The sequence below is a fragment of the Poeciliopsis prolifica genome, unplaced genomic scaffold (genome assembly GCF_027474105.1).
Source record: "Poeciliopsis prolifica strain line A6 unplaced genomic scaffold, Auburn_PproV2 SCAFFOLD042, whole genome shotgun sequence".
NCBI lineage: Eukaryota > Metazoa > Chordata > Actinopteri > Cyprinodontiformes > Poeciliidae > Poeciliopsis > Poeciliopsis prolifica.
Window position 1 is genome coordinate 3,790,572 of NW_026562417.1, and position 15,743 is coordinate 3,806,314.

Here is a 15,743-nt window from a genome sequence, read left to right on the forward strand (position 1 = left end):
GTAGAGAGAATGTAGGATTTTTCTCCATGTCAGCTGTCACAGCTCAAGAGCAGACTGGAAAATAGATTTCCTACCAAGTGGGGGTTTAAACACATGGCCATCACCAGCTCTGATGCTGGAAACAAGCGCGGTCCATTTTTATTTTGTGGTCAGGTTCAGCCGTATTAGATCTAATCAGTAATGATTTGAGTTTTTTTTTATCAAGCAGAAAATCCAGAGAACCACCCTGAGGTGTCAGATATGATGAATAGATTCAGTCCTTTTTTCCAGCTCAGCTGTAAGAACAAGAAGAGCTCCCGTCTTGGATGAATTCTCTATTGGTTTATGAACGCACACTCTGACCCTCAGCATCATTACGTTGCTCTGGCTGCTGGTGTGTTGTTCTTCTCTGGTGATTGAAGCAAACAGCTGAGCTGGTAAACCAGAAATGAGTGGGTCCCAGCTGCCACTCAGCCTGGAGGCGTACTGCCCCCTGCTGACCGAGAAGAGAACAGAACAAATCAAAACCCGGCACCTCTGATGCTAATGTGGGTTCTCGCTCACAACTACACACTGACCTATTTTTCACTTGTTTTGAATGCTGGGTGCAGAACAGACGAGGAACTCAGGGATGTGGTAATGATCACTTGACCCAGCACACACACACACCCACACACAATCAGCATAAAAACATTGGGTCTGTTATGTGGAAGTAACAAAACAACAGTTTTTTAGTAATTCGGTTCAGGACTCACAGTTTGTCCTTATGAACACTCAAAAATATAGAAACTAATCCAAAACGATTTTACAAATTTGCAAAAGCTAACTTCTTACTTATTCGCCTGTGCCTCATAAAATGACTATATGAGAAATGTGATGTATACACAGAGCAGATTATTTCCTGTTTATTGTTATATTGTTATTGTTATTGTTATATTGCAAAATATATCAGCACCACATATTAGTCTTTTTTTTAAAATTATTTTATTGGTATTGGTCCGATAAATAGAACTGGGCCGATATTAACAACAATTCATATCTTTTTTTTCTGGAGGTTGGTCATTTGACGGTGGTGCCGCGCAGCATAATGGGTAGTTTAATTTAAGTAGAGAATTGGTGGTGAAGTCAGCATTGTGGATCTTTTGGCCAAAAAAGAAAAAGCCAAAAAAGAAATGTTAATGTTGATAACGAATAATGAGATCGGCCCCAATTCTCTTATCTGTGCCTTTCTACTTCAGACCATCAAAATCTTTCCAAACCAACGTGGCCCAATGACAAAAAGTAATTAACCCCTTATTAAAATCATGAATTAACTTGAACTAACCACATAAGAGTATAATTTGACTTTCCACCAGCAATCCTGACCCTTAATAGTTTGTCCCAAACATGAAGACTTTGTTTGTTTTTAGAAAAGTCCTCGTCTGATTATATTTGTGATGATGGAACAGAAAAGGCTATTTTTCTTGGTATAACTACTAAACAGCTGGTAGATGGTTCTTAATGGTTGTCATGTAGACAATCGGAGTCCGAAAATAGTCAGTAATGACAGAAATAAAGCCAGTTGAACATCTTTCTATTATTTAGCTGAGAATAAGTTGGTGGAAATTTCTGTAATAAATAGAATATTTGAAGTCCGATCTATACTGAGCATCATTATTCTTCAGTCAGATGAATGTGTTGCCTCGGTTTCAGACAGCTCAGGTTCTGCTGGTGAGACGTTCAGAGAGTCGTTAGCTGTCACGCCTCCCGGTGTTTAGCTTTGATCCTGAGGAGAAGCTGAAGCTTCTAGACAGCTGCTGCCTTCAGATGACAAGGTGTGTGTGTGTGTGTATGTATGTGTGTGTTTATACAGTAAGCTTCTGCTGCAGTCAAGCTAGCACAAGCGGTCCTGTATTTTTACCTGATGGACCTGATCTGTCATCAGAAGTGGAGAGAGTTATTTCAGGCGCTGTGCGAGTGTGTGGGTGGACTCAGAGTTCCATCTTATTTCTCCAGGTAGTATTCACACCCCTTAACTTATTACCATCATCATGTTGCAGCAGCAAATATCTGATTTAGAACTGGGCCGATATTCACAGTGTTAAGTAATACACTACAAATAAGTGGTATGTCAAAAGAGCAGAAGAAATTATATGTTTTATTGAGGTTTCCTGTGACATACACCACCCATGGTAGTGGCTGCACCGTGCAGTGACAATACATTTTTTTAATTGTATTTAATTTAATTTTTTTTTCTTTTTCCAGCAAAGACAACATTTTGACTCAGGGGAGCTGAATATTACCGAAGAATTTAACTGCCAGAGCTTGGAAATAAAGCTGGGAGCAGCAACTTGTTAAAAAGAGAAAACCTTCTCATTGTAACAAGATGTAAAACTTATTGAAATGAAATGGTTTTAACAAGAACATTTTCATTTTCACAAGTTTTCAATCTCTCGACAATGAAAAAGTTCCTCGTTAAAATTAGAAGATTTTTCTTTTTAACAAGAAAACGAGATGCAAAACAGATTAAAAGGAGAAACAAATCTTGTTATGACCAGTTAAACTGAGAGTCTCTCATTGCTCTGACACATTACAGTTTTCTCATTTAATGAGATACTGCTCCTGAATGTATTTCAAATCTTTGGCAGTTAAACGTTTCCATAGAATCTTGCAACACATTATGACAAAAATCCATCTTCTTTTTGTTCCTTGATAAAACATTTGGCCTCTGTGTGTGGGTCGACTAAATCAAATCTCAGTTAACCACATAGAAGTTTGTAATTGTGATGTAATATGACATAAAAAGGGTGTGAATATTTCTCTAACGACATATATTCATGTAGCATGAGCCAGGTTGGAGAAGCTTGTCTGTCCTCATGCTGTGATGGGAGCAACAGCGTCTAGCAGCCATTAGCTCCTGTTGTTATCTAACCGTGTATATCAAAGATTAATGAATCCAGCTGAGGAATATGGACATTGCTGTTCCCATGAAATGATGTTTAAGCATAAACATTTGACCCCGTGTGCTTTCAGGACCTGAACAAGCGTCTGTCGCTGCCTGCTGACATCCGCATCCCAGACGGCTACCTGGAGAAGCTGCAGCTCAGCAGCCCGCCCTTCGACCAGCCGCTGAGCCGCCGCTCCCGCCGCGCCTCGCTGGTCAGTTGCAGCCTCCTCTCCCTGCACTCGCACACTCATTACCCAGGCTCCCTCTGGGCTGGTATCCACGGCAACTGGCCCTTCGAGAGGCAAAGAGTCCCAGTAGCTCACCTCCAACTTCCATCAGATCAGATTATAAAACTCTGCCGGGGGAGATCATATTGCTTTGCTGCAGATTCACAAGTAAAAAAATGTGGCAGTGCTTATTAAGAAGCAATAAATGACTCAATAAATCAGTTAACATTATCATGCTCTGGACGCTGGCTATTACTGGCATGCATAGCGACTTGCATGTTGACATTACCAGTAGGATGTGGGTTTTATCACAAGCATTTTGACTCACAGTGACTTACTCTACTCAGTACAAGTAATATTTTAAAAGAGTAGAAGAAATCTCATGTTTTTTGAACAATAACAATATTTGTTGATAATCTGTTGCTAAGAGATGAACACGTTTTCTGGTAACCAAGTGCCACAAAGTAAACATCTGATTTTTACTTTTGCAAAATTTACCAACTAGAAATTTCTTTTGTTTAAAGCACTATTTCTTATGTTTTATAAAAAATATTTTTAGATGAATTACTTGTTATTAATCTACCGTTAAGAAATTATTTTTTCTTTTTCTGGTAATGAACTGCCACAAAGTGTAAGTCAAATTTTCACTTTTTTGTTGAATCTCTGTTTTATTATTTATTTAGCACCAATGATGGAAAAAATTTTTTTTTTTACTTTTCTGACAAGAATGCACAGTTCTTGTCAAGTGGTTAAGTAATACACTACAAATAAGTGGTATGTCAAAAGAGCAGAAGAAATTATATGTTTTTGAACAATAATATTTGTTGCTAATCTGTTGCTAAGAGATGAGCGCGTTTTCTGGTAACAAAGTAAAAATCAGATTTTTACTTTGCAAAATGTATAAACTGAAAAAGAATTTCCACTTTTCTGCCAAATTCACCAAATGCACAATTTTATTTTTACCTTTGCAAAACGTACAAACCGTAAATTTTTTGTGTCTAATCAAGGCAGTATTTCAAAATAGCTTATGCTTAATGAACAATATTAGTACGTGTCATTAATTTGGTGTTAAGAGACGAACGTTTCTTCTGGTAGCGAACTGCAACAAAGTATAAATCAGATTTTCACTTTGCTTTGAATGTAAGTTTTAAAATATATTTACCACAAATGACAAAAAAAAACATTTTTACTTTTCAGAAAGATTCACTAACTGCACAATTATTGTTCAGTAGTATAAGATAAATAATATTTCAAAAGAATAGAAGAAATCTCATGTTTTTTGAACAATAACAATATTTGTTGATAATCTGTTGCTAATAGATGATGAGCACGTTTTCTGGTAACCAAGTGCCATGAAGTAAACATCTTATTTTTACTTTTGTAAAAGTAAAAATCGTCAGCAATCCTTTCCTACAAAAACAACTTCTTAGAAAGTATTTCTGCTCTAACAAATGTCGGTTTTAAAATATATTTAACACTAATGACATCAGAAAACATCTAGACTTTTCTGCTAATTCATCAAAAGCACAATTCTTAAGTAATAAGTCAGTAGTACAAGATAAACAGTATTTCAAAAGAGCTTATATTTTATAAACAATAATATTACTTGTTATTAATTTGGTGTTAAGAAATGGGCGTGTTTTTTTGTGTTTTTTTTCTGGTATTGAACTGTAACAAAGTATAAATCAGATTCTTACTTTTGTGTTGAATGTCTGGTGGTGAATATATTATATAACAATAACAAAAAAAAAACATTTAGTTATTATTACTCCATTGAGTATGATAAACACAGCTAATACATCAAAAAATCAGCTAAAATGCTTATTTTAGCCATCAGTTTAGTGTTAGCATGGGGGCTATTACCACCATGTTGTAACTGCCAGTCGCTAAATATGTTTTTGAAAATGCCACATTCACAACTTGATGAATCATGTTCTTGTCGTTCTCTGCAGTCTGAAATCGGCTTTGGGAAGCTGGAGACGTACATCAAGCTGGACAAGCTTGGAGAGGTGAGGAAGCCTTGAGTAGCGTTAGAGGAACAGGTGCTGGCATGCGCGCGCCTCACATGCCGTTTCCTCACTGGAATCGTGAAAACCCTCCTGTCATGTTTAGGGGACGTACGCCACAGTGTTTAAGGGACGCAGTAAGCTGACGGACAACCTGGTGGCGCTGAAGGAGATCCGCCTGGAGCATGAGGAAGGAGCTCCCTGCACCGCCATCAGAGAAGGTGACCCTCGCTGTTCATGTAGAGCTGAGGCTCGGCTGGCGTAGAGCGCAGTCTGATGAACCCTCATGACACTACTGTTAGCACCATTCCTTTGGCTAAATGTTGTCTTAACTTAGTGTCCTCACTTCTTCCCTTTACTTGTGTCCATCTTTCTCAATTATTTTTTCCATATGTCCTTCCTTCCATCCTCACTCTTACTTGCTTCCCTAATTCTCTCTTTGCATTTTCCTTTCCTTTCTTCTGTCCCTCTTGGTGTTCTACTTCCATTTCAGAAACCAACTAAAATGCATATTTTAAACCTTCTTTGTGTCCTACTTTCTACTACTCCGTCCTTCCTTCCTCCTTTCATCTTTTTTGTCTTCATTCTTTCTTCCATCCTTGCTTCTTTTTGTCCTTCCTACCTTCATAGTGTTCTGCCTCCATTTCTTTCCGTCATTCTCATTCATTCTTTTTCCCTTCTGCTTCTTTATTCATTCTGTTTTTTTTCAAGCACCTCTTCTGTTCTTTATTTCTTTCTGTCCTTCCTTCCTTACTTTCAATCACCTTTCCTTCTGTCCTTTCTTCTTTCCTTCTACTTCCTTCCTCTCAGTGTCTGCTTTCTCTTGGTGTACACCAAACCTGCCTGCTCTACACTTTCTCCATAAGTTCAGTGGATCTTTGAATTTTACATTTCGAATGAACGCAAAGGACTTGGAAGACTTGGAAAAGTTTGGGATTTTTACAGAAAACGTTTGTTCATTCAGTGCTTAATTGTTACAAGTAGAATGTTCCCAAAGCCAGAATTTTCCAGTGAACACAGCAAATGTATCCCTTAATGATGCGTCTGTTGTTTCGTCGTCTTCTTTTTCTCTACAGTGTCACTTCTAAAAGACTTGAAACACGCCAACATAGTGACGTTACACGACATCGTCCACACGGACAAGAGCCTCACGCTCGTCTTTGAGTATTTGGTAAGTATGATTTACACCAAGAAGAGCACGACATGCTGCTCTATCCTTCGTTCTTTATCGTGTTGATGATTTTAAAGACATTGAAAATATTTTGCACCCATCTATGCTTTCATTGGGTTTTTTCTTGAAAAACCAAAAGCAATCATCCAACTTGTGCTATTTTATGTAGTTAGTGTGAATGCCTACAGCCTTCACACTATTCAGTTCCACTTTTCTGGTTGCTCCGTAAATTTTGCCGCACTTCTTCTCCTGCGTACTTTGTGCTATTTTCACCATTCAACTTTTATACTATTCATCTTACTCTCCTACTGCTGTCTGTCTCTCTTGGTATTCATAACCCTCATACTTTTTATAATATTCAACTTTTCATAAATTTTTCACCCCTTGGGGGAAACTGCTCCATCCTGTGGCATAATTGAGAATTACATTATAAAATGTTTGTTGTGTTTCACAGTGGATGTTTTATTTCCTGCCTATTAATGGCAGTCAATCATCCAGTTTCAGGGCTGATGGAGGACACAAGGCAGTGGCCATTTTGAAGTTGGGCAGTTAAACAGCTTTTGTGCTGTTTAGCACCTGGGAATAATTTGAGCTTTTTTGTTTTGTTTTTTTTTCTTCAAATTTTAGGTTTTACATTATTTGTTTTACATTGCATAGAATATATTACTGTAACTCAATATGCAAGTGGAAGCCGAGATGCAACCATTAGTATTTTAGCTTCTTTTAGCCTTTTATATAATTTTACCTTATAAACTGCAGTGACCCTATGGTTTAGGTTAGGTTAAAGCCACTTCCTGTTTATGTTTGATCAATATCCAACAGACGATGATTAACTATTTGTGGCAGTCATGGTAGTTATGTCATGATCTCCTCTTGTAGGATAAAGATCTGAAGCAGTACATGGACGACTGTGGAAACATCATGAGCATGCACAATGTGAAGGTGAGCATACGATAAATAGACGACTTCAATAAATGTCAGATAAACTGCAGAACTGAATGTGAAAAAATAAATAAAGTTTTTCATTTATAATAAAATAAAAATGGTAGTAAAAAATTACACTGACTGACTAATGAATCAGTTGATTGAAATCAAATGAAACTGAATACATACATAAGTTAAGTTAATTTTGGCCAATGTAGGGCTGAATTCCTAAAGTTCAAACAGGTCACTCTAAGCCAGCGTCCTTCAGGTTTTTGGGAAGAATGTTGAGGCAGTAGTAAACGAACGATTCCTCATCATGAGTTTTAGATTTGACTTTTGGCTTCTAACAACAGAAGGCCTCTCAGGAAGGAATTGGGGGATTTGCATGGTGGAAAGTGAAGTGATTACATAGGCTGGATTAGACAAGTGATACATTTAAAATCCAATAGAAGCACCTTAAAATCACTTCTAAAACATGCAGGTTTCCGTTTTATGGAACGTAATATTGGTTGAAGCACTTTCTGATCTTTGCAGTTGAGTTTTGTAGTAATTGTAGTTGAGTTATGCTCTTAGGAAGCTCAATTGGCTAAGAGTTGTAATAGTCTGTGTTACTCAAGTACGTATTATAATATCTGAATTGTATGGTTGCTCAGAAGGGTCAACAAAATGCATAATCCACAACGCAACAGCAAAAAAAGCCACAAAGGAAGCTACGCTAAAACAGAAATGATGATGACATGGCTAAGATGATTCTGTTTCAACATAATTTTAGCAAAAACCTGATTTTAAAAAACTTGCTCGGATAACTTTTGATTAGCATCCCTTCTATTTTAACATACACTCTGGTTTTGTACAAATTCCATTTTAGTTTCAATTCTGTTTTAGTATTTCACAGAATTCCTGACAGACTTTCTAGCCTAGCGTCGCTTAACCACTTTCACTTTTGTTATTTGAGTTTGAGAGAGAGAAAGATTCGGATGATAAAACATTTTGACATTTAAGATTTGAAATGTAAGGTTAAAAAAAAGTCATATTTAGGTCCGATTCACCATCCTAAAATTTGTAAAGTTGCCTAGACTAAATGTTTGCTCAGATGACAGTAAATTCATTAGATTCTGAAATGTGCGTTTCCAGATCTTCCTGTTCCAGATTTTACGAGGTTTGTCTTACTGTCACAAGAGGAAAGTTCTCCACAGAGACCTGAAGCCGCAGAACCTCCTAATCAATGAAAGAGGGGAACTGAAGCTGGCTGATTTTGGTAAGAGGAACCTCAAGAGCTCCAGTTTATTGCTAAAAAGAAAATCTGTAGTCCTTTCAGTCTGTGTGAAAGAGAGAGCGGATAACAGGAAGGCAAATAAAATTTTTGTTCAAATTAGCTGAAAAATCAGCTCCAAAACTGATAAATGCCAGAGGGCTTTTGCGATGGAAACGCTCCGGTTCCAGGCTTGATGTGTGCTGATGTTCTGCAGGTCTGGCGAGGGCGAAATCCGTCCCGACCAAGACGTATTCCAACGAGGTGGTGACTCTCTGGTACCGGCCTCCAGATGTGCTCCTGGGATCCTCAGAGTACTCCACACAGATCGACATGTGGTAAATCTCCCATCATGCCCCTCTTTATCAGTTTCCCCCACAGAAACAGTGAAGCAGACGGAGTCAGATAAATATCTAAACCCAGAGAAACATCCGACCATGCAGTGCTTTTTCCTTCCTCCTCTTCCTGCTCCCACCATGCCGCCTCGGTGACATATCTACAGTGCGCTGTTGTTCTGCCATCTGATTGGCTGTTTGCTCTCCAGGGGGGTGGGCTGTATATTCTACGAGATGGCTGCAGGTCGGCCTCTGTTCCCCGGCTCCACCGTGGAGGATGAGCTCCATCTCATTTTCAGGCTGCTGGGTGAGGACCCCATCCTGAACACAATCATCATGGTAACGCTGGCTGGTAGCCATCTAACTGTCTCTGATTGGACCGTTGCAACTTCAGGCACGCCCACAGAGGAGAACTGGCCAGGAATCTCCACCATCGAAGAGTTTAAATCCTACAACTTCCCAAAATACAAACCGCAGCCGCTGATCAACCATGCACCCAGGTACACTGTGCTGCTGCTTCCTCTTGTTTTGTGTTAGTTTATTTCTTCTTATGCATCCCCGGGCTGGTTTGAATGCGTCCAGTGATGTGTTTGGCCATTTCAGGCAGGAAATCCTGCCGAACATTAGAGCCGGCTGTGCACTTCCTTCCTCCCAGGAGTCCTCCACATTCCCATCAGGCCTTTCTGCTGGTACATACTGAGCTATTGCTCTTCTCTTCTCCTTCAGGCTGGACAGTGAAGGTATCGAGCTGCTGTTGGCGTTCCTCAGAGTAAGTGTCAACCAACGCACACGTCTGGCACTGGGATTCATTTAATGGAAGGTTGTCACGTTAAAGCCACAAATAAGATGCTTAGTAATAATCCTTTGTAGTCCTCCATCTGGATAGTTGAAGGTAAATAGTTGTTTAAATGTGGAATTAAAAATGTTGAAGCTTTTTTTTTTCCAGAGGCTGAAAGTATTTGAATACAAGTAGGAGCGCATCGTTAATCCGACTAGGCCAATAAATTTTCCCAAATTTCCTTTGACGATATTCACCCCACTATTGCTATGTTAGCAACTTTGTCAATATATTTAGCAATTTTAAGTCAAATTGGAATCAGAAGCTCAATCTTTTTAAAGATCGGTGATCGGCTAAAATACTGAATATATTTCTTGCCTCCCCTTTACAAGTAGAAATCCTTCCATAAATTCTTCTTTTATTGTAGTAGAGTCTTATTAGCATTTTTACATCCATCATGTGGTTACTTCCTGGTCAAATCGTAGGAATTGTAAGGGTTAATCATGAAAAATGGACTTTAGTAGACGAAAAATCATGCTAACAAGTTATTGTTCATAACAAAATATCTAATGGCTCAGTTATCTTCCGCTAATACAAGAGCCTGCTCTTTTATTTCAAGGAATTAATTATCCATGCCATTTTTTTGTAAAAGTAAAAATGCATAAAAATGAATGAACGTCGAATATAGATTAATTGTAAATTATAGGTTTGATTTTTCTGAAATGTTCAGTTCAAATTTCTAAAGAAATTAAAGATGCATTTATTTGAAGTCGTGCTACATATCTCTGCTAAAGGTGCTAATTAGTGTTGACGGTGCCATAGCTGATTCCCTACCAAATCCCAGTTTCTTTATCAGTTAATCCAGATTTAATCCTGTTGGATTTGAATTCAGTCAGTACCACATGCAGACAGCAGGGAGTGCAGTTATTCACCCTTTGGAATTCATATGTGCTAACTCTGCTGTTTCACCACTTTGACTCATAATGCGAGTGAATGTGAATCATTCACATTTCTCTAGTGGGTGACGTTTCGTTGAACTCTTGTGTTTCTGCAGTACGAGTCCAAGGCGAGGATTTCAGCTGATGAGGCGATGAAACATTCCTATTTCAGGCAGCTCGGGATGAGAGTCCACACACTGCCTGAAAGTGAGCACACACACATAAATACATGTCCTGTGCAATCCCAGCTGCTGCCTGCTCTCCTCAGGCCTTCCTGCATCACTCGTTCTTTGATTTCCTGTCCCACGTTGTGTTAAGTTAGCTGTCTCCTGTGATTTGTCTACTTAAATGTGTTGCATTGAGCTAGCTGTTTCTTGTGTTTCAGCTAGCTAAATCTGTTGCATTAAGCTAGTTGTCTCTTTTGTTTCAGTTAGCTAAAAATGTTTAAGCTGGCTATCTCCTGTGTTTCAGTTAGCTCAACGTATTGCGTTAAGCTAGTTGAGTCTCTGTCTCTCCGATGTCTTAACTAGCTAAGCTGGGTGTCGGTTGTGTTCTTTAAGCTCGCTGTTGCCTGTATCAGCTAGCTGAAGGTTTTGTGTTAAGCTAGCTGAGTGTCTTTCTCTACTGTATTTCAGGTAGCTAAATGTAGCATGAAGCTAGCTGTCTGCAATAGTTAGCCTTCAGCTAAAGTTATCAAGTTAAGCTAGCTGAGTTTCTATCTCTCCTGTGTTTCAGGCGTGTCGATGTTCACGTTAAAAGAGCTGCAGCTTCAGAGGGATCCCGGCTACAGGAACTCCTCCTACCCCGAGTCAGGTGGGCCACGAATTTCATTTCATTTCCCATAATTCAAATGGAATCGAGTATCAATTGAAACTCTTCCTGTATTTGAAATTTTCCGCCTTTTAGCAACACCACCTCCAGTTTTCGGCTCTCTAACATTTTAGTTTTCAAGCCAAATCACAGATGACTGACATCATCAGGAACTATCATTGGCGTTTCTTGTTGCTTCGATTATGATGGCCTACAGATAATAAAACCCCTAAATTCAGTCTCTGAGAAAATTAGAATATTGTTAAAAAAAACAACAACCCTTAAATATTAGAAACTTATGGTGTCACTTTAATCAACTGATTTTCTCAAAGATTTAGTTTAAATGATCTGTAACCCATAATCATCAAAAATACAATAAATAACAGCTTAAAGTACTTTACCATATATAACAGGTTTATATCTCTGAAATGAGACCATAAAAAATCACAATGTTCATTTTTTTCAATGTGCTTGTATTTCAGTCTAATGAGGCCCCATGGCATCATGGGTATTGTATTGTTCCAGGTAACGGCAACATCAACAGAAGGCAGAGCATGCTTTTCTAATGTTTCCTGAAGAGGACGGTCAGCCGTCCGGCCAGCTTCATCTGCACCTCCCAGCAACTCCTCGCATGAGCCCACCTCCCTGTGGAGCGTCTCTCCTCCCTCCCTCACCTGGACTCACTCACACACACACACACGTGCGCGCACACACACACACACACACGCATCCTCTGAATGAGTGACTTTTGAGTCAAAACGCTTGGAGACTGTTTATTTATTGGGGTGCGAGATTAACTTATTTTGCTGCTAAACTACTACTGTATAACATGTCTAGGTGTGTGAGTGTGTGTGTGGGTATGTATGTGTGTGTGCATACACGTGTGTGTTTGTGCACATGATGTGAACTGAAGACGCCATGCACAGTTAAGCGGTCTGTTTAGGTTATTGTTATTTCTCCTGACTTTGGTAACTTTAGTTTGAAATTCAACGGATGTTGATGTCGACGCTGTGATGAAGTTGTTGTTTTCATTGTTGTGCTTACAGAGCGACAGCTGCAGTTTCTTCAAACTTTTTATGCATTGTGTATATCTATACATATATATTTATGTGTATATATGTACATGTATATTTGGAGATTTATTTTCCCTTGTTTTGTTTTGTTCTCTTTCCTTCGAGCTTCCGTGACTGATCTATACAAGGTTTCTACATTTCAAAAAGCTGAAATGGTGTTGGCTTTGAGGGGAACGAAAAAGACTGGTGATGATGGATTTCCCATCTTAGATTTTTTTTTTCTCCCCCAAATGCATTTCAGAAGAACTCTGTTTCTCTGAGGGACCGCTGCCGTCGGGGGTTTTACTGAAAGTCTGAGCGTAGCGCCTGGCACCTGGGGGCTCAGCGAAGCTGACAGTTTTAGCCGCTGGGTTTCTGCTCACTCTGGTAAATCTAAAGGACCAAATCTGACGGAGACAAAAAATGGAAATAGGCATGGGCTGGTGTGAGATTCTCTGATAACCATGATTAAAAAAACTAAACGGTATCTCTGTGTGTCAGGAAAACTTTCTAACATAGTCTTTAATTTACTTGGAACAGCAGAAACTATTACTGCATTTGCTAAAATATGACATATTAACGATTAGTTATGTTGCTTTAAGACATTTTTATTTTTCATACAAATATGGAATAAACCGTCAATAAATTTAATATTGAACACACTCTGCTCTTTGCAGAGAAACAGAAATCTAATTACTTGGTTAATCTGTTCCGGCAGCCTGCTGCTTTACAGACCTGCCAACTGTAAATTTAATACAGAAATGTTTGGTTTCCACACCATGCTCGTCTGAAAAATAGTTCCAGTCGAGAAAATCGCAAACATCCGGATTCGTTTAATAGAGTTAGACGATGCAGCTGCATTACTCTGTCTGTCATACACAGGAGAAAGCTCTGGTTAGCCTTCCTCCTCAATCTGGGTTTTCATTTTTCACCGGGACAAAAATGAGCAGTTTTTGAAACCGTAGCTGTTTGAAATCTTGGTGCAGCAACATACCAGAGACCAGCCCATGCCTTGTTGGGACAGCATTGTTGAGTAATGAGAAAAACCAGAACTCGAGATAAAAGCTCTGACAAGCCTGCAAGCCCTCCGACTGTCGAGAGCCTCGGTGCAACTTTACATTCAGAAATTTGACCCTGCACTCCAAGCGTTTGCAATTTTTGTTTTTTGGTTTTGTTTTCATCAGGGACGTGGGCCTCAACAAGGCTGAGTTTACCCAACAGTATTAAGATGTATTCCGTGACTTCTCGGGAAAACGGCACCGACGGGGATGCTCTAAAAGCAACAATTTCCTACTTCCTGTCGAGCCACAGCATTTTTACAACACACATATTTCAGATTAAAACTCCAGACTTTACTGCTGATGTGTTGTCAGCAACTGACAGTGATGCTAAAGATGATTAAACCCGTTGGCGAGTCTCTCTTTTAAATATGTTTACTGTAGCAATAAGAAAATGTCCCTGAATGTTTCTTACATGACAACTGATGTTCATTGCATTTCTGGGGTCAGCTTGGTTGGTTTCTCCCGTGTTGACCATCATTAAATATCAAACCGCAGCCATTTTGCTAAGCTTAGAAAATACAGTTTGCAGGAGCTAATGTAATGTAATGCTATCGCTTCTCTGGTTGTAAAACTAAACCCTGTTATGATATCTACTTTGTGAAAGTTTATCAAGCAGCATTAGATGTGAACATTGTTTCCCTGCTAGCTTAGCTTTGGCAGATTTCTCTTTTTATGCTAACTTTAGGTGCGCTAAAGCTAAACATACATGATGATGTATGCACTCAAACAAAGTTAGGTCAATGAAGTGTTTGTTTAAATGTTAGAATCTGGTATAAAGAAGAATATATGCTTTTTCACTTAACAGGTACATCATTGGTCTGAATAACTATGCAGTCGACGCTTTAGTTCAGCATAGCCAGTTAGCTTTAAATATGGCTAAAAGAGTTTTGTTGAATGCTTGGCAAAAATGGAAGTGTAGGTTTTTTGGGGGGTTTTTTGGATATTTTTTTAAATGCATAACTGGGGAAAAAATACAACAGATTCACAAGGTGAACAAGGTGCTAATGAATCAGAAGATATGAAAAGCTTGTTAAAAATAAAAGACTGGGAGTGCATTAAACATCCAAATAAAACTGAAAGTTGTCAGGGCATCAGAGGGAAGTTTTCTTGTTGCTCTTTTGTTAGGCGGCTGACTGAAAACTATTTTGTGACAGAAAAAGATTTGTTCAAGCGACATTAGTGTTCTTTGTTTCAGATTAGGTAGCACATGCTAGAAGAGTGCTGGAAGCACTGGCAAAGCTTGATAAACTTATATCTGAAGTCATTAATTTAATAATATTAACATCAAACACAGATTGCAGGTAATGGTGCAATGATCCAGTAAACTACACAAGTCTTTTTAATCTAAATGATTTGAACATGCACTCCTAATTTGAGGTATTAAATTGTGATTACGCAATCAAGTACATACATGACATACTGTGAACAGGAAGTCATTATATTAATGATCTATTTCCTGTATTTTGTTGGCCTGTTCTCTTTAAGTTGCAAATTGGAACCATGTACATCTAGATTTTCCTTTTTTTTTTTGTTTATATTTCCACTATATCCAAATTGAGGATTGTTTCCCTGTGATCTGCAAACCGTGTTTTTGCTAATATGACTTTTTTTTTTTGTACATGAACAGCAGTAACATGCACAAAAGGAGATTTCTAAAACAGCTTAATATTTATCATTGTAAAACTGTACTTTTTTTTTTTTCAAATGAACGGATGATTTAATTGTATGCGTTTTATGTCCGAGTGTGTGTGGATATGTGTGTGCCTGATGCATGGAAGGCCTGCTGTGTTGTCAACTCAAACTTTCTGAAACACTGAGCTGCCAGTGAACAGTTGATGTGCGACTCTTTTTACTGGAACTATTTATTTCTCATAACCATCAAAAGTAAAGATGTAAAAATTTGTTTCATAAGACGCGTGTGTAAGTCTTTTTCTTAATAACGACGGAAAAGGTCTTCAAGGTTAACACATTGGAAATCAGACTTTTTTTTTTAAGAGTCATTTATTTAAAAACAAAATAAGAAACTAACATGGAAAATAATTTGCTGTCATATTTCCTAAAAAAACAAAACAAAAACAAACAAGAGCAATTTCACAGCTACAAAAAAAGCTATTTGTGCAGTTTTGGCCAAGAAGATATAAAGCTTTTGACACATTTACAGAAATCTTTTATCATAAAAGCTACAGCAAAAATTGCTTGAAAGTACAGTACAGTGCAAAATAATAAAAAGTATAGAAAATTATGCATCAGTTTTGCACTGTATTTCTGGCTAGCAGATGCTTTG

At 38.4% G+C, this 15,743-nt stretch overlaps 1 protein-coding gene across 4 annotated transcripts in view; it reads left to right on the forward strand.

The window, feature by feature from the left end:
* cdk17 (cyclin-dependent kinase 17) overlaps positions 1–15,370 on the forward strand; it is a 45,652-nt gene extending 30,282 nt beyond the window's left edge. For all 4 annotated transcript variants that reach the window (XM_055055617.1, XM_055055615.1, XM_055055616.1 and 1 more), the window contains 13 exons: positions 2,992–3,117; positions 5,085–5,141; positions 5,245–5,359; positions 6,215–6,309; positions 7,189–7,251; positions 8,368–8,491; positions 8,703–8,823; positions 9,030–9,127; positions 9,215–9,320; positions 9,547–9,589; positions 10,653–10,743; positions 11,272–11,349; positions 11,872–15,370. In XM_055055617.1, coding sequence (XP_054911592.1) covers positions 2,992–3,117; positions 5,085–5,141; positions 5,245–5,359; positions 6,215–6,309; positions 7,189–7,251; positions 8,368–8,491; positions 8,703–8,823; positions 9,030–9,127; positions 9,215–9,320; positions 9,547–9,589; positions 10,653–10,743; positions 11,272–11,349; positions 11,872–11,912 — 1,158 coding nt within the window. In that variant the 3' untranslated portion in view covers positions 11,913–15,370. The remainder of the gene's footprint in view (positions 1–2,991; positions 3,118–5,084; positions 5,142–5,244; positions 5,360–6,214; positions 6,310–7,188; positions 7,252–8,367; positions 8,492–8,702; positions 8,824–9,029; positions 9,128–9,214; positions 9,321–9,546; positions 9,590–10,652; positions 10,744–11,271; positions 11,350–11,871) is intronic.
* The last annotated feature ends 373 nt before the right edge of the window (positions 15,371–15,743 follow it).